This window comes from Crassostrea angulata, chromosome 1 (genome assembly GCF_025612915.1).
Source record: "Crassostrea angulata isolate pt1a10 chromosome 1, ASM2561291v2, whole genome shotgun sequence".
NCBI lineage: Eukaryota > Metazoa > Mollusca > Bivalvia > Ostreida > Ostreidae > Magallana > Magallana angulata.
Genome location: NC_069111.1, coordinates 6,083,833 through 6,102,639, shown reverse-complemented (window position 1 = coordinate 6,102,639; position 18,807 = coordinate 6,083,833). Strand labels below are relative to the sequence as shown.

Sequence of the window (18,807 nt, the reverse complement as noted above, 5' to 3'; positions counted from 1 at the left end):
GTTTTGACAAAAATTGTCACATGATGCAGCGCGAGGCTGTAGAGGAGGAAATATTCGTCTCCGTTTTATTTTCGCCTCTATCGCCTTCGTTGTCCGTGGGCGAATTCAAATGTCTCATAGAATCTCTCTACAAAAACAATTGTGTCTTAGCATATTTAGAACGGGGCAAAACTGTTTGAAAATGCAGAAAGGCGAAAATTACGGAGCGAAAATAACCTTGTATACAGTAGTACAATATACATGTAGTTTTCGAAGTTTTCACGTAAAATGATTTAGTCTTACTGAAATGGTAATTAAAGAAAATTTTTCTATGCCACTGCTTCATCCGGGTTTATATGTTCGGAGATATATATAACATGCATATATCTATATTGATTGAATTCGACATCAGCCGAACCTTAAGATTCTAATCTTTTCAATAATAAAATTCTAAAATGATAAGCTTTAGAATGTAGATCTATCACAGTTTAAGAAAACACAGAATTTTCTCCAAATTATCCAACAATCGGCCCATAGAACAGCTATATTGGGGCAATTTTTAATACAGTTACGACATGCCGATGGTTGATTCATCGTTTTAGGAGAAAACCTTATAAAATATCTGAAAATAGGAATGATCAACTTTAAAAATAAATGACATCTAGATTTGGCTTAACACATGAAAGGGACAGAGATGATGCCAAAGAAGTCACATACCTACCTCTCTCTCTCTCTCTTTCTCTCTCTCTCTCTCTCTCTCTCTCTCTCTCTCTCTCTCTCTCTCTCTCTCTCTTTACTTTCTACATGGTTTTTATATAGCACGATCGGTATTACAAATTTTCTGTAGGTAAAGATAACATTAAGGCTGAATATTCTTATCAATCTTCTTGTAGATTTACAACAGATTACTAGAAATGTTTGTAACCATGAAAGGGGGTTCATTTATTTTGACATTGTTTTCGAACATAGGTAAGACTATAAAACTTGAATTAGAATTAACAAATTTATTGAGAAGGACGATATAATATATTGTCCTTTTAAAAAAACGTATAGAGTAGAATTAAAAGATAACAATTCGTTTCACCTTACGAACAACTTATCTTTTTCAGTACTTGTGCTCTGTCAGTCTGATAATGTGGCCTTCACCCTGGGTCAAACCAATCACCTGTACCTAAGCCATGGAGAACAGCTATCTTATAATAAGGTCGTCACAAACTTGTCAGCTCACTTTGATTCTGCGGGCTCTTTCGTTTGCAGAAAACCAGGGTTGTTTGCCTTTCATTTCTTTTCTCTGGCTCACACACAAAGTAAAATATGGATCGAACTTTACAAAAATACAAATTACGTGTGTTCTATTCATGGTTACACATCACATGGTTATGCCGACGCGGGTAACTCTGTAATGCTTCACCTAAATGAAAATGATATAATCAGCATCAAATCGCATGCATCAACCAACACCACTTTGTTTGGAACCGCTGATGAAATTTATACAACATTCACAGGAGTTTTGCTGAAGCCCGACACAGCTGGTAAAAGGTTTTTATTTGGGTGGGTGGGGGGTCGGGGTGTTGGATTGTTGCACTAGCTGTACTTGAGGGTTTTTTTCAGATGAATTTGTAGAACTCATTGTGATATTTGTTATGTTCATTTAAATATTGATAGGTAGTGGTTTATTTTTACAGAGTATGCCTATAAAAAAGTTACTTTTTCTGTGGGTCTTGACCACCACTTTCACGCAACAAACGGAGAAACAGTCATGTACAACGACATCATTCTTAACAGTAATGCTTACAATACTCTCACTGGAAGGTTTACAGCCCCACTTGATGGCACTTATATATTTCATTATCACGGACTTGCTCAGAATAATCAAGTAATTTGAACTTACCTTACATTTTGTTAGAATATGATCTATGTCTATCATTTTCTGTAAAACAGTACTAATTTCCGAAACTCTTAATGACAGCTCATATGGCTTGAATTGTACCATAATGGAGACTACGTGAATGCTGCCTATGGTCACACTGTTTCTGGTTTTGCTGATGCTGGAAATACCGCCATTTTACACCTTCATGCCGGGGACCAAGTGTATGTCAAGGCACGAAACGGTAGAGTCGTGGATGTGTTTGGTACTCCGAATGAAGTGTATACAACATTTTCAGGAACCCTTTTGGCTCCCCTAACCCATGATTCAGATGGTAATTAAACTTTGAGAATATTTCTTGTTAAAGTATTTGGTTATTTCTAATTCGATAATAATTTAATTGTATTACTGCCTTTCAGATTCTCAATCAGAAATGTCATTTTCCGTTGGTCTTTCGCACCATTTCAGTGGAATGACACTGATTTTTGATCGCGTGTTCTCCAATCGAGGCGGTGGATATAACCCATCCACCGGTCACTTTACAGCCAAAGAAAGTGGAGTCTATGTGTTTCATTTCCACGCACTGTCTCGTTCAGATGCTAAAGTGTGGGCTGAACTTTATCATAACTACCACTACATTGACTCTTTGTACGGTAGATCTAACGGTGAATTTGCCGCTGGAAGTAATGCCGCGGTCATTGATTTGGTTGCTGGTGATACCGTGTTCCTGAAGTCCAGACAGTCTACTAACTCTTACTTTGGTACACCAGATGAAGTATACTGCACTTTTTCTGGATACAAACTGGACACCTTTAAAGAAGAGTTAGTTATCGGAAACCCGGGAGAGATTATCGGCTAATTCAGATGAACCATGGACCATGCAATACGTATTTCAAAAGTGAAAATAGTATCATTATTGTCATTAATATGTTTGGGTTTTTTGTTGGTTTGTTTTTTTGGGGTTTTTTTTTGGGGGGGGGGGGGCTTATCATTTAAAGTTATACAGCAAGAAGTGCGTTTGACCAAATTGGTCTTCCAAAAGAAAGTAAAGGAAACATTCATTTCAAGATCTTTTTAATATTGACAGGCCCCCGCGTGTCACACACCAAACGAATGATGTAGTTAATGTTGAAACAGAGATGTCTAAGCAAAAAGGACAGACAATGATAATAGAATATATTTGGATTTTTTTAAAGAAACTATGGGTTCAACGCAATAGACAATATCAGTTCTACTTTTAAAAAAATTTCGTATAATATAGTAAAAGAGCTACATAGAGCTTAGAGCTACAAATCACCTTAAATAAGAATATTAATCAAGATTGATACAAATATATTTCATTCCATTTATTGTCTGATGTATCAAATATCTTGAATGGTTATGAATGTAAATATCGAACGATTTAATGTTCCAAAAAGTTGCAAGTGATTAAAGTTGAAATTCTGAGCACTACATGGTATGTTTGAAGCTCGCATTACAAGTTTGAGCATAGAGTTTATAGTTGTACAGCATCATAATCTAGGGCCTGAAGTAATTATTTTAATAAAAAACCCATAACTCCACTCAAATTTTTGGAAAAAATGATTGCTTCTAAACTATTTTTTCTGACATTATAATAGTAGTGCGGGGATGTGTTTTATACACGCTGTTGAACTGGAATAAATAAACATTGAAGAAATTCTGAAACATATTTTAATTAGGAGACACCTAACCTAAATGAACAAACAAACGAATGCACGAATAAAAGAGATTACATATCGATACTATCAAATAATCTAGTAAGATGAAATTTAAAATAGTCAACTTTATTTTTATTGGAATAAACACGGGTCTGGATAGTCTTAATTTATACTGAATGTTTTCGGAAGGTCCATGAATAACTCGTTTAATATACAACCGATTCATAAGTAACAATTTTTATATTTTGAATAACAATTAGAAAATAAGCTTTTATAATAATTATATTGTGAAAACTTTACAAAAAAGCCAGATCTCTTGTATACTTCAGAGGAATTATCTCATAATCAATATTAATACAAAAAATAGGAAAAAGATGTGTGAAAGCATACGAAAACAATAAGTTGACCGCTAATTATAATTTGTTAACTGTTTTAGTACATTGCAATTGACGATTTTGTCTAAATGTAGCCAGGTGAAGTACATATAGAATACCACAATTTAAAATCAAAGATTTTGATTCATATTCAAATTCCAAATAAGGAATATAATTTATTATAAAGAAGCTTTAGATTTTTTCCTTTTTTCTTTGCATTTTCAAAATTCATTCTTTTCTATTCCTTTTTATTGTTCGGAACTGTAAGAGTTGTCGGACTTTGTTGACAAACCATCGTCGTTTAATATTCAGTAGAAGGGGGTCCATCCTCTGAGATGAATCACTATCTTCTAAAGTTAAAAAAATATCGAGAGAAAAACCTATGCAAGTTTGTTATGAATAAAATTCTTTCACTAGAACTTTGTAAGTTTCCTGTCACATTCTATTCATTAAAATCCATACTGCAGTAATGTTGGCGAGTTGTTTGAGAACGTTCAGAAGCGCGGCCATTCGTTTAACCACTTAATTTTTATCTAAACCACTGTTTTCTAAGTAAGATGTAATCTAGTGAACATCCTTCTCTATATCCTCCATAATTTAAATGGAGATCGATATTAAACAAAGTGTGCTATTGTTCTCAACACAGCCGTCGTGTCGATTACCTCCCCTTAATGGGTACATGTCACTGTTTAATTAATCTCAACATTGTTAATATTTTAAGTGCTAATGCATGCATTTGTATTTTGAATTGGTGTAAATTTAGTATGAGGATCAAAAACATTTAAAGTATACTATTTATCATTATGTTTTTTAAGCAAGTAAAACGGGCTTTCTTTGCAAATATAGAATGTTCCCTCCGTAAGACCATATTTCTTTATTGTTAACGATTTTATTATTAATTACCTCGCGCTTTACTTTAACAGACCTATTTAAAAAGGCTTGCGGGCTCCCACAAATAGTAACAGTTTCGATTCATCCTTTATATAATTGACATGGAGTATTTTTTAAAAATATTTTAAAATACTAAGGTCATAAACTGGGTCGGGAAGTTAATAGACCAGGAAGGGGTTTGTATAATAAAGAAAACCCAATGAAAAAAGTTATTGGCATGTTTCCATTGTGGTATAAAGTGTTCAATCATTAGAGAATAATAACAAACATTAAGAGTAACCGGATCGCTGCTTTTTTTAAACTGTAAAGAAAAATAATTATTTTGTATTTCATAAGAACTTCCTTATGATACTTTTCCAGCTAAATACATGTACCGCCGCTATTAATGAAGTGTTGACAGTTTTAAATAGTCGTAGGCATCCTAACAAGTAAATGTATATTTACTTTTTCAAGCTATTCTTTGTACATGCATATTGATATTAGAAAACTTCACCTTTCCAAAAAACGTGATTGATTCTCATCCAAAAAACTTTTTTTTTCAGTATTTTTAACAAAGAGATAAAGGGTTTTCATTTCTTTAATTTTTTTTTTTTTTGCTAAAAGTTTACAGTAGAAAAACTTAATTATTGGGGCGAAAATGGAGAATACTGAATATTTTCTTTTATAAACAGTAAAGATTACAAGCCTCTTAGTTTTACATTTCTGTATGAGAAAAAAACTGTTTAGGACTTAAAGGCTTTACAAAAGTTAGTAAAATGTTTAGCAAATGGTTAGCGTAACAAACTGAGTGACTAAGAATATTTTGTGCCGAAAAACTATTGTTTCCTTCATGAACTGCTTTTCAAGTAAATATAGAAAAAGGCAAATAAATCTCATCAATTGTTCTCCTCATTATTAGTTCTATATATTAACATTCAAACTAAAAGATGAGTCCAAATCTAAATAGAATGAGAATCACACTTCAGCATCAAATTATATAAATATAATTGTATCTTTTAATGAGAAAGGATTTGGTTGGTATGGTAAGCCTATATGTATGGTTTGGTAAGCCTATAAGGTTATTAAATAGTCTTAATGATGATAATATAAGTTATATATTATCATCAAATATTTGAATGTACAAAATATTAAAAACCAAATCTTATCATTTATTTTAAATTATATTTTGAATTTGCGTCTTTAATGCGAATTACGGTCATTGATTAATTTTCAATAGCTCTTAGATATTTCAAGGTAACCACAAGGAATATTTACTGGTACTACTGGATCAATTATTCTCGCTCAATTTACTTCCGTGAAATCAAATCAAAGGACTATGTGCAGTATTATGCACTTTTTGCTCCCAAAATTTAAGTTTTTTGAAGAACTTTGAAAATAAGGTGGCAGATATTTGAGAACATATTGAAAATAAGTGTGTAAAAGGTTATCACCACAGTGACGACATATTGTAGAAATGATGTGATGAAAATTGTCTTATTTTGATAAAATTAAGTTTTGTAGCAAAATTTGGGTGTTTTCCGGTGGATTTTTGACTGGGAAACATCAAGCACAGGCTTGCACAAGTACCATCTTTTAGTATGATGTGTGTTATTGTAGGAAGAAAAACATACGATTAAACTGTACTGGAGCAGACCTGCGCTCTATACTTCCAAATGCAAAATATAAAGAAAAAATTGTAACTTTTTGCAAAATTGCGGGAATTGTGTCATTTAGGTGACGTCATAGATAACCAACGAATGAGAAATTATGACTAAAATCAAGATAAAAGTGATAGGCATCCTCTGTACAATGATTCATGGATATTTGATTTTTTATACGGCACTATTTAAAAATTGGTTATAATTTTGGGCAGATATGGAACCATACGAAATATAGTCCTTTTGGAGATCTTGTGTTTTAGATAATAAATGTTATGATCTAGATTTTTCACTTATGTTTATTTACTCTAAAGTCTGCCCAAACAAAATAAAAAATACTATGTAAGTTTACAATTGTAGAATTAGCTTAAGCTTTCTATTTTCCAAGTTGCATTTAAATACTTACAATGTTGCCGTATACAAGCAGTAAGTTTTAAAGACTTAGCATTTTTTTCTATTTGTACTGATACACTAAAGTAACCTACAGGTACAAGATTTAAAATACTTTGGGGTTTCATGAAATAAAATAAAGATATCAAACATAATATGACCCACAAATACTGTTTTGATCGATTACAAAAGCATTTAAAAACTTGTTATATATAGCTACTTCACAATCAAAGGCGGAATAATGAGATAACATCCGCTAACGGGATTTTAAGTTATATTTCTCTCCTTCCGGTGCGTCCGTTTATTATTCGCATAGTATGAAATAAGGCGTAACGACCCTGTGGTAAATTCTCAGAAACACAATTAATATCCTGTAACAAGATATCCTGTGTGAGTTCAATGTATGACATTCAAACGTAGAACTGAGCTGAATATTAATGTTTAGAATGGGAACAGAACCAGGCACTTAACGGAACGAATAACGTGGAAGATTATGCTAAGTGGAAAAGAAATGCTAATAATCAATAATCTTATTAAAATTGCTGTTAATATTTAAACACTTCATTATAATAAAAAGCAAAAAAGGAATTTTATTTGAGAATAAATGAGAAATTTACGTCTAATCATCATAAAAGCGGGTAATTAAAAAGAAAAAAACGATTTCAACATTATTATTATGAGTGAAATAATGAGCATAACGTATATTTTATAGGATAATATGATAGTTCAGTTACCCTGGACAGAAAATATTCATCTAGTCCATCTGGTAAAATGCATTAATTAAATACTTTGCTGGAGACGTCATTGTTCATAACATGAAATCACTTTTTTTGTACAATAAAGCCCCGACCGAAACTAATCGGGAAGTTGATTTTCAGAGATCTAAAATATACGCCTTTTTTGTTAACCGCTTGATCTGCATCAACAATTTACTAAAATGATACTTAACGCAATTTGGCAAGATTACTTTCATCTGAATACTTGATTGATAGTCTTATAAGTGAAGTGCTCAAAATAAGACATTCCCAGAGAGGAAAAGATCCAGTTAACATCATTATTTCTGTTATTTCATTTGATAATCGCGTTTCTAATTTTGTGAACTTAAACGCTTTCCATTTTGGATGACATGTTTGAGTATTCAAGAATTTGTGTGTCTTGGGTTTTCCTGGTCGAAATGGTTTGTGTTACTTCAAATTTGTACTAGCATAACACACGTACACCTTCCATCCAAATCTACACAATAACAACTCACTATTCCACTATATAGCTGTTACAGTTATTACATAAATCAAAACACGTATAAGTATGTATAGTGCAGGGTCCTTTAATGAAATGTGTGTCCGATAGAGACAAGAACACGAACATTTCATATAACTATTTTGTTTTTGCATATTTTACATAAAATCATTAAAAGATATTTGTATGATAAAGATAAGAAATAAACACTTTGATAAAAAGCCTAAATTTAAAGAAATATAAGACTTCATTTAATTTCACAAATAAATGCGATCGCGCTTTTTCACTTAAAGATATTTAATTCACTCGAAAGCAACCCTCATGCGCTGACGAACATGAAATTAATGTTTTTTAATTGATAATAGTTGTGTTAATCTCATAATATGTGAATATTTGGAGAACATTGGCGTATGAAACAATCAGTTACTTGTCTTATCACTCATCCATTTTTATTAATATTTACAAATTACATTAAAAATAACGAGGACGACAAATGCTTTTGTTAGTTTCCGACGAACTAAACGTTGAATACTTCGAACTATGTTCAAATTTTAGCGCCTAGGAGATTTCCTCCGTAATTAGTCCATTCTGCACACTTGATTAACTACATGATTATGGGCAAGGCAAAAGATAGACGTCTGAAAATATAACCATAAACGGAACTGTTTTATGACATAAGACTTGTTTAAACTTAAACTTTTTCCTTTTCTTTATGTAAATCAGTATACCTAGATAAGTGTTTGTTTTTTTAGAACCGGGTCTCTTATATTTGGACTGCAGCGGAAAAAACCAAGTAAATAGTATGTTCAAAGACAAAATATTTCAAATAATTCTAACCTAGAATTGTACTGATTTATGAGTCGTTCTCTTCTTAAAATTTTCATTTCTAATTAAGATATCAATACATTCACTATTTTGAGGAAAAATAAATGCAAAATTGTGTTCCTCGTTGATATTTGACATTTTGTTAGGTGGTTTTTTAGAAATCCCTACATGTATACTCAGTGTATACATAGTGTAGTTTTGTCAAGCACCCAATTATTTTTTTTGTTCCGTAAACACAGAGAGGATTCTTCCAAAATTTTATGAAATAAGCTATGAAGTTATAATCTTTATAACTGTTCTGCCTTAATAGGAAAATTATATTTGTTGTCAAACATCATCGAACGCACATTTAATCAGATAAATTAACATCAAGTCTATCTTTCCAAGTATTTAAAAAGACCAATAGGTCAAATGATAGGTATATCACATTACTACCAGGAATAAAATTCTTCAACAGCAATTCTAAATAAAAATTCAAACTACAAACATTAACATTCAGTCAACAATCTCAACATGGTGTTACTGGTCGATCACGCCATTTAACCTATAGCAGTGGGCATTGATAACTAAAGTACATATTAAACAATATGAACAGTATATTGGAATTTAATTTTGCTGCAAATTCTGCTACATGTACTATGATAATTCTGCATGTAATTTGAACATATATGAAAAATATTATTATTGATTTCATTTATCGTTTTGGTAGAAAAAAGACTTTTTCTAAAAAGTATGTAGCATTCCAATTGTTATACATGACGACTTCAACCAGGGCCTTTCACTCAAAAGTATGACGAACAGAAGGTTATTAAACATAATCTCTTTTGCCATTTTTTATAATTTTCGAGAAGAAATTGCTGCTTATAATGCTATAAACCACCATCTTTTTTTTTGGCTGCAAAAGAAGCCGAAATCTGCCATCTTATGGTCTCAAATAAAAAAAAAATATTTTTCGTACAAGTATTATGTCAATCAAACATAAAAAAAATCCGAAATATGTATCAAACAAATTTTTCCAGCAATTAAGAAAATTAAATCCTAGAACCTCTGCGCCCATAATATTTTTACATATCCTCCAATGACAGCAAAACATTAAACTTGATTTTGTAAAAATCCAGCTAAATATAGTATTGTCAATATAGAGTGAAAAACGTTAAAATAAATGACATCAACAACAAATTTTCGTTTTCCTAAAACGATGGATAGCGTATAAACATGTCAGCAAAATTCTGATGCGTTATGAACTCAATATTGGAGTTTGGATCAGCGTGTTTAGTAAGCACTGTAGCACACAAAGACTCTGAAAGCAAACTCATTAACTCTAAGATTAATCAAGTAAGAGATATTAGTCTTAATACATTTGAAAGAACGCTTTATTTGCAACACAACTGTGTAATTTGATTAGCATCACACATCCTTGTAAATAATTTTTGAAGGATTTGAGTATTTCGATTACTTTATTTGGCGTGTTGTATATAGAGATTTTTTTTATTATAGTTCCACAAAACGCACAAAGCATATGGAAGCGTATGTGAAAGTGTTATTTGAATCAAATGTAGTTAACAAAGAATGACTCTCAGACCATGGTATATGTTTTGCGTTACCAACAAAACTCTTTTGCAAGAGAAGACCACACTCCAAAGTCTTGCTAAAAATGACAAAGGTTGGATTTATTGGACTTGTTTCAACATCAACCTTTTTCTTTAACGGAAGAAAGGAATCGGAAAAGCTAATTATACAACAGCTAAAACAAATCTGTTACAAGGGTTTTTTTTATAAACAAAATATGAAATATTTGAATAAGGTAATCTTAGTGTTTTAAACAACTCAAAAACACAAATTAAGGACCTAAATTTAAAAGGGAAACTGAATTATATAAATCGAATTCATTGACAAATTTAACCGTTTTGAAGAAAAAGTCTGAAACCAGCATAGGTAACATTTGAAAAAAAAAAATTTATAGTTAAAATGTACACAATGATTTCTTGAAGTCTTCGCTTTTAATGTGTTTACTTTTAGTGTGGTTTTTAAATGAATTGCGAACGTGACATCAATTAAATAACATTTCACTTTCACATAAGTATTTATGTTTTCTGTACAACTTCCCAACATTTTGTTTCATTTTCTTTCCTTATCCCTGGCATAATTTTTCAAAAAAAGATCCTGGTTAAATAAAGTACATTTATCAAAACTTAGTAAGAATGCACTATGTGCATCTCTAAATACAGATACCATAAAGCATGGTTATTATATCTAAGATGTTCTCTTTCTCATATTTATATTTTTTCGACATTACAATTAAGGATTAGATACCGTTTTTATGAAAATATGGTGATTATGAGTACTAGTAATCCTTATTTCTTAAAAAATGATATATTCATACCTTAACATTCTTGAAGTTTTCCTTTAAACAGAAAAAAACGTATCGGGTATTTATAATTATATTATTATATTATTTAATTCATTGTACTCTTTTTATATTTCAGATTTGTCAGCTTAGAACCTTCGTATTAAGTTCTCCCGTCATTCGCACAAACGTAATAGCAAGCTAAGATCAACAAGTAAGATATTCATTCATTGTTAATTCTCAGTAATAGGTCATGTCATTGCACGAACCATGTTGTTTACAGACATAGCAACTCATTGGGTTAGGCATTGTGATAGCATTCAGTCATAAATTTGAGCGTTTTTATAAGACGAAAATAAAACAACATTTACTTTTATACTCTCAATCAATATTTCTCAGAAATTATCAATTGAACGCTGATTAATGTTGATCAAACACTTGCTGACATGTTGAGAGAGAGAGAGAGAGATAGAGAGAGAGAGAGAGAGAGAGAGACTTACTGTTAGTTTCGTTGTATAACAGTAACTTTCCATTCGAACGATAGATAAGGATTTAACATTATGCACGGTTCCTTTACTATAGTTTAGAATTATTCACAGATGGTAAAGAAATGAAACTTCATTTTAAAAAACTAGTACATTGCCATAATTATACATTTTTGAAAAATAAACTATATGGAAAACAGGAACATTAACAAGGAAGATAAACAAACACGAAAGATGATTGCTTTATTAGTCAAATAATTATCAAATTAAAAAGGGATCTTCATTCGAATGAAAAGGGTAAATGACGCATAAAATGTATCAATCTTAATGATTAAGATAACATTTTGTTTTTGTATGAATAAACTGCACTTTACTATGATGATGATTTCATAAGTTAGTTGTTGTGTTTGTAAAATTTGATTTCGTATCATAATATTGATGAATTTCATTAGCAATAGGTCGATGTAAAACTATGTTCATTGATTTCGATTCGTGTTCTTCTGCAGATATCATTCTCATCACAATGTTTAAACAAGAGGATATCTCAATAGAAAATTTTCAAATTAGGTTGTGTAGATAAAATTGACAATAAAAAACTGTCAACCATCTCAAAAATCCATAAAACGAAATACAAATTCAAAGCAGAGCAACACGAACCTCTAAAAGTATAAAGGTAGAATCAGGTGCCTAGGAGGAGTGAGCATCCTCTGCTGACCAGTCACACCCGCCGTGTGCCTCTTTGTGTAGTTAATTTCTTTTTTTATTAACTTCAAAAAGGCAAGGAGCATTTCATGTTTAATTCAGACATGTTAAAACGTAAATAATTTTTAAGTGGACCAGACATTTCATAACAAACAAGGAACAAACCACTATCAAAGCAAAAAACATTTCACTGAGCTCTTGGTGTTTTAAATATATATCACTACAAACATTATACGTTTGAGTTAATCAACCAAGATTTAACGTCACTGTATTACTTTTCTACCTATCTATTCCTTCCACAGAATCATAATAATAGTACATTTCCGAAAACGTTTGAAATACATAATAGTGATTTTAATTCTCAGAAACGTTCTCCACTATACTTATGTGAACCAGAATAGTCTAATTCGACGAAAACGTCAAACTACGACAATTAAAACAAGCTCATCAAGTTTATTTTGTTATACAACTATGGCAAGAAAAGTAATAATTGACTTTGCTAGGAAAATCTATATTGATGTTTAACCTCTATCTCGCGTCAAATTCAGCTGAATACTAGTACACTCCTGGGAATGTTATTGTCATTTAAATTTTAGACCCCGTGGTTTTATTTGACCCTTTCAGTTTCGCAGTAAAAATCGCGCCTCGTGTTTATAGTCTATTTCATACAAATTAGGTACTTGTAGCTAAATATAAAATCAAAAGGTTTATTGATTTTAAACTTTATCTTCATTTATTGGTGGATAGAATGTGTTCTAGAAATAAATGTGACAATACAAAAAAAGTTTTTTTTGTTCTGCTGTTGCAACAATTAACATGCTAAGTAAAGATCCCCCGTGAGGATTAATTTTCGATCCGCGCCTGACTTAGTGATAGCATCAGTAGTGAAACAGACTTTTCTTTTATGCAGAATGTTCCTTGAAAATGACTCAATATACTAAGTTTTTATGAAAAACGGACACCCATTATTTTTTTTAAAACACGGTATTGCTCACCACGAGCATCAAACATGGCTATGATTTCATAAATCAACCAAATGTTTATATTTTCAACCACTCTACACGTGGTTGAACACGAACGATAACTCTGTTCTGAATATTATCGTTTAATATATATTACCGCTAAATGGTGAATTAAGACATACATCTTTAAAAAGATTTTCATGTTTTAACATAAACTAAAGTAGGATTTAATATGAAAAAAGAACCGTATTTGCGTATTTTTAGAATATTATCCGAACAATTATATTCCGCCCGAAATTTCACAGGAACTGAACAAATCTCGGTGAAGGCTCGTAAAATTTCATTCGAGCACCACTGGATTTATTACATACTTAGCAATGATGAACAAAACATTCCGAACACATTCGCAGGGGTGAAGTAGTTTGTGTGAAAATGACTATTTGACAGTATTTGTACAGACATTGCTTCGCAGCCAAGGTGTAGAATTCATTCAAAGTTCATGCCCCCCACCCCCACCCACACCCACCCCCCCCCCCCCCCGAAAAAAAATAAATATATACAGTTCACGTAAACTAAGCAATGGTTTGGCTCGTTTTCAAATATCAATGTCTATGATAAGCTTAATTTAGATATCAACAAGCAACAAGCTATAATAAAGGGGCTTTTAGGGTCATTGCTCATGACCGACTTACGGGAAATTAATTCAAATCTATTATAACTGACACTACGTCTATATTCAGATAAACTTGTTTTGGGAAAAACAAACCACACACCTAAGTTTCGATCACACAGTTGTGGTTGGCTAGAATTCCTTCACTAGTATGATATGCCAAAAACCATTCATTTGAATATTGTTATACCGCTGATGATTAAACGTAATGAGCTAGGTTATTAAACATAATAGGTAATTAATAAAAAAGATAAAATAAAAGATTAATAAAAGTTTTCCTTTTTCAGTTTTTATTCCTTTAATCAAGAATAAATTTTAGTTTTATTTAATTTATTTTAAACGGACAGTGGTGCTAATATATTCAGAGGAAACGTCTTTAAAACATGAACAAAGAATCAAACTAAATTGATTCTAGTAACAAAAAGCAATGTTAAAGAATTAAATTAATCAGAACTTTCTATACATTTTAATACTAATAAAGCGATAGAATAAGAGTATTAAGGTGTATTATTCGGTGACAACGTCTCAAACAATGTATTATCCAAGAAATACCCTTTAAAACCCAATATTGTTTTTAATTTTCCTTCCAAAGTTTTTTTTTTAATTCAAACTTTCATGTTCAAATTATTCACATCTTCTTATATATTTAGTTTACAGTGCATACACATCACATATTCACTTCATTTAAGATTTAAAATATAAGTATAATATAGACACAGTCACATACCGAAGATAAAAATGCACACGTACAGACCAGTGTATACACCGACAAACAGACATATATATATGCACAAACAATCTCGAAAACTTTCTTTTATCAACCATGAAAGTTTAAGTTTTTTTAGTTATGAGGTGGGGGGGGGGGGCGAAAGATGGTGGAGAAAGAGAGGGGAACACTATCTATCAAAAAGTCATAAATATGCAAGAATTCAAAAATTTCAATCAGTAAAACTCGTTCATTAAAAATAAATTGGTTCAGCAAATAGTACAGTCGGAAGTTGTACTGAAAAAGTGTTTTCAAGTTAACAGCCTTGTTCACAGGGTTTCATAGTCAAAATTTGCTTTTATGAAAACTCCCATTTCTCTGTTTGAAAAATCATTGTATACTTAAAATTGTTTTCAAAGTCGATAAATTACAGTTATCGTGAAGTGTCACATGGCTCTTCCGTAAAACTGATTTTTCAGTTCGACTTTTGCACTACATGTTTCCTCCTTACCATTAATTTGCATAAAATAAATTGATTTATTAAACTAATACATGAATAACCTGTTACATCGTTTTATTAATATTTTTTTCCTTTAAAAATGTTGGTTATTACCGTAAAGCCGGTCTTTTGGCGAAATAAAAATTTGGCGGATTTGTGCCTACAAGTTATACCATTGCCTTCTAGTAGAATTCTAATAGATGAAAACTTATTTCTCTTAAGCATATACCCTAAGTCACCATTAAAAGGGGTAAATTTTCATATCTGCCCTGGCTTCAAACAAATTAATATTTTCCTATATTTGAGGTTAATGATATAATTTTTTATGAAGTCATACAAATATAACATTGAACGTTTATAATGAAGTTATTTTAAGTAATTCTAATACTAATGCTCACCTCATTGCGTAGAATTGGTGATTGTTGGTTTTTTTTTTTGAATAAGTCAAAATACTTTCAAAACATTTCTTTGTTGACGAATGCATATGTCTCATCATAAATATACCGATCAAATTATCAGAGGTAATGTAACAGGGGCAAAATTACCCTTTTTGAATACATGTATTATAGAATTCTTGTCAGGGTGTGCTGTTTTTTTGTTTTTTTTACCCTTTTAGCATTTCTTTTATTCATGTAAATTTTGCTTCACTCATCAAGAAACTAATAAATTGCCTATTTATATATAGATACCGTTTAAAGTTATTGTTTTACAGCGTCCATGAAATGTTCTTTACCATTGGACCGAACAGCTTGAAAAATATCAATGAAATGTTTTTGAAAAGTAAGTTTTAAGATTCCCACAATTTTCCAGGAAGTTTGAATTTTAATATAAGCGTTGCATGCGTAGTGTGCATAGAGTCGAAAAGCATTAATTATGTTCATTTTCCATAGGTTGGTTATTATGAATTGGCCTTATAGGTCCCTTTTATTTGACATATAAATAGCTTCCTTCTTTACTCTATTCAAATAATGCTATGTAATTTGTTAGAATGTTTTGTTCATGTTATAATTTAAGATTATTTGTGTGTATATAAGATATACAGTGTCATGGACAGAAAATTCATTTTCTTAATTACCTAATTTTCCCGGGACGATATATACAACAAAAGTCTTTATTATTTATTTTGTGATTGGCTGAAACACGGTTATTCTACATGAACTGAATTCTATGAGTACATGTACACCTTAAAGCAGATGAAATTATATACATCGCCATACAGTTCAACAGCTTTGTTGCAATGTTGTAGAGAAAACTTTACACTTGTGCAGTTATAAGTTTTCTTTACCCTATCTTAATAAGAAAATATACAAGATTTTCTAAGAGCCATATAACCTTGCTCTCAGAGTCGGCTTTATGATTTTACTTCCTCTAAATGTAAGTAATCCAGAAGGTAGAAGAGTTGGACTTAAACAAACGATATTTTCAAGTTTGATATGATCGAAATATCTGTGACCCTAATTGACATTAATGTAGTATATCAAATTATTTTCCAGTAATTGTACTTATTTTTTTTTTATTTTACTTGTAAAAATCTTTTTCAGATTAATGTCCAAATGTTTTCGTTCTCATCATCTATGCATAATGCACTGTTGATCGGCATATGGAACGAAAGAGTCCAATGCTTTTGTTTTAGATCACACTGTTTGCAACTATATACACGCGTATCGTATTATTCTGAGATTTTCAATAAATGTTGTTGAACTTTTTATTGTCAAAAGATTATGATTAGAGCCTTATGTGATATTATACAATCATTGGTGTGTTATTGGTCGATAAGTGAATCATTAATAAGGTATTGGAGAAGTACAATATTTACCGAGCCCCCAGGCTGTAGTTTTCTCTAAAATGCCTGGTTTCTCTTCATCTCCTTAAAACTCTATACCTTTTTGGTATTTCAGATTCAGACTTTTCAGCTGAGCTATAAACATTTCATGTAAGCAACATACAAACTCATTCATAATTTTCTCATTTAACACGTTTAAAGCTAAGTGAGGGTATTCTTCAAAATTTATCTTAAATTAGTAAGTGGCCGCAGATTTGCGTATTATTACATAGAATATTCTATGGCAAGAATGGAAATGGCCCCCGAAGAATCAAGAGACAATTAGGTCACAAACAGAGAAAAAATTTCATAGGTTCCCGTTGTCGAATCAACCTTATTTTGTATAACCTATTCTAATAAGGTTTCATGTTTCCAAGTTATTGCCAACGAAAAACAGTAGGTTTTCATAAGAACTACAAGAATTGATAAACGTATATATAGTATTCTTATACATTGTTTCACTGTTTTCCCTGAGATAAGGCAGAAAAAAAGAACTTAATTAAATAAATATAACAAAATAAATATATAAACAAACTTTTACTCTGATCAACAATTCCATTTCCCCATAGCATATCAATGCAATGAAATGAGTAAAGGTTGTTGTCATCTCATTTTTATTTTCCATTGTAATGATTTTCCGAAATCGCAAAATGTTTTTTTGCCAAAATTTTGTTCAGCAATATATGAATAAAAATCTGTTTTCATTTCAAAACACATTGAAATGATCTAGTTTACATCCATTCCAAGACGGCTGGATGGCCAATAAGTCAACCATCACATCGGCCTAAAATTTTAACACATGATTACTCTTGATTTAAGTCTATTTTTCATGTGAGGTTTCCCAGATAACAATACATTCATCGCAAGGTCAACGAGTAAAAGATTCATTCACAGAAAATCATTAGTAATAGGTCATGTTACATGTTGATCTTTACAAATTAGTTTTACGCGAGCATTCCCTTTTTTTATGTTCCGTGTCCATGTTATGCGGATGAAAATAATATTTAGAATCACGTTGTATATTTTAAGAATAATTGTTGGAAGTAATCTGTTCAAATTAATTTATGATATACTGTTAAATCCTTTGAAACCACGAACAACTACTCAATGTTAGATTGTGATAAAAACAGACCAAAGTTAATTGAGGTCAGGGTTAAGCGAAAGACATGTAGGTTACAGCCAACAAGGAAGTTGTAGTGATTGTAATCTTACTCTTTTTGTTTTGGTTTCGGTAAAGCCCTTTATGAATTCATTTTCACAAATATTCCGTGATACAAGAAATCAGTATATTTTTTATTCAAAATATCTTTTCCTTTAAACTATTTAATTCTAAATGTGTTTGATATATATGAGAGAGAGAGAGAGAGAGAGAGAGAGAGAGAGAGTGGTGGTTATAAGTGACTCAGTTCATTTTTGCAGTTTATATTGTCGATTCATTGTATGATCCTGAAATATTATATCTTTAAAAAAAAATATCACATCAAGTGTGTTGAACTCTTAACATTTTCTTTGACTGTTTCGTTTGTTGTTTTTAATTTGATCCTTCAACAAGGGTAGGATTATTGAAAATCTGAGTTTATTTTTTAAATAAATTTGATGTTTTTAGCCCTGCATACTGTATGTGAGAGAAAAATTAGTGTTTGAACATAACATACCGGGAACAAAAATAAATACATTGATTCTGCTGACAAAAAACATTTCTTAAAGTTGGCTTTATAGTGACTAGAGTCTCTTTT

General features: G+C 31.1%; 1 protein-coding gene and 1 long non-coding RNA gene across 2 annotated transcripts in view; one reads left to right on the top strand and one right to left on the bottom strand.

Moving 5' to 3' along the window:
* Positions 1-875: 875 nt before the first annotated feature.
* Positions 876-2,783, top strand: LOC128187126 (uncharacterized). Its single transcript, XM_052857342.1, has 5 exons — positions 876-948; positions 1,089-1,511; positions 1,665-1,855; positions 1,949-2,180; positions 2,266-2,783. The coding sequence occupies exons 1-5, from the start codon at positions 894-896 to the stop codon at positions 2,703-2,705; spliced, it is 1,341 nt and encodes a 446-aa protein (XP_052713302.1). The 5' UTR covers positions 876-893; the 3' UTR covers positions 2,706-2,783.
* A 134-nt stretch (positions 2,784-2,917) lies between these two features.
* LOC128187133 (uncharacterized) overlaps positions 2,918-18,807 on the bottom strand; it is a 49,840-nt gene continuing 33,950 nt past the window's right edge. The window contains exon 3 of the long non-coding RNA XR_008244037.1: positions 2,918-4,249. This is a non-coding gene — a long non-coding RNA (uncharacterized LOC128187133). The remainder of the gene's footprint in view (positions 4,250-18,807) is intronic.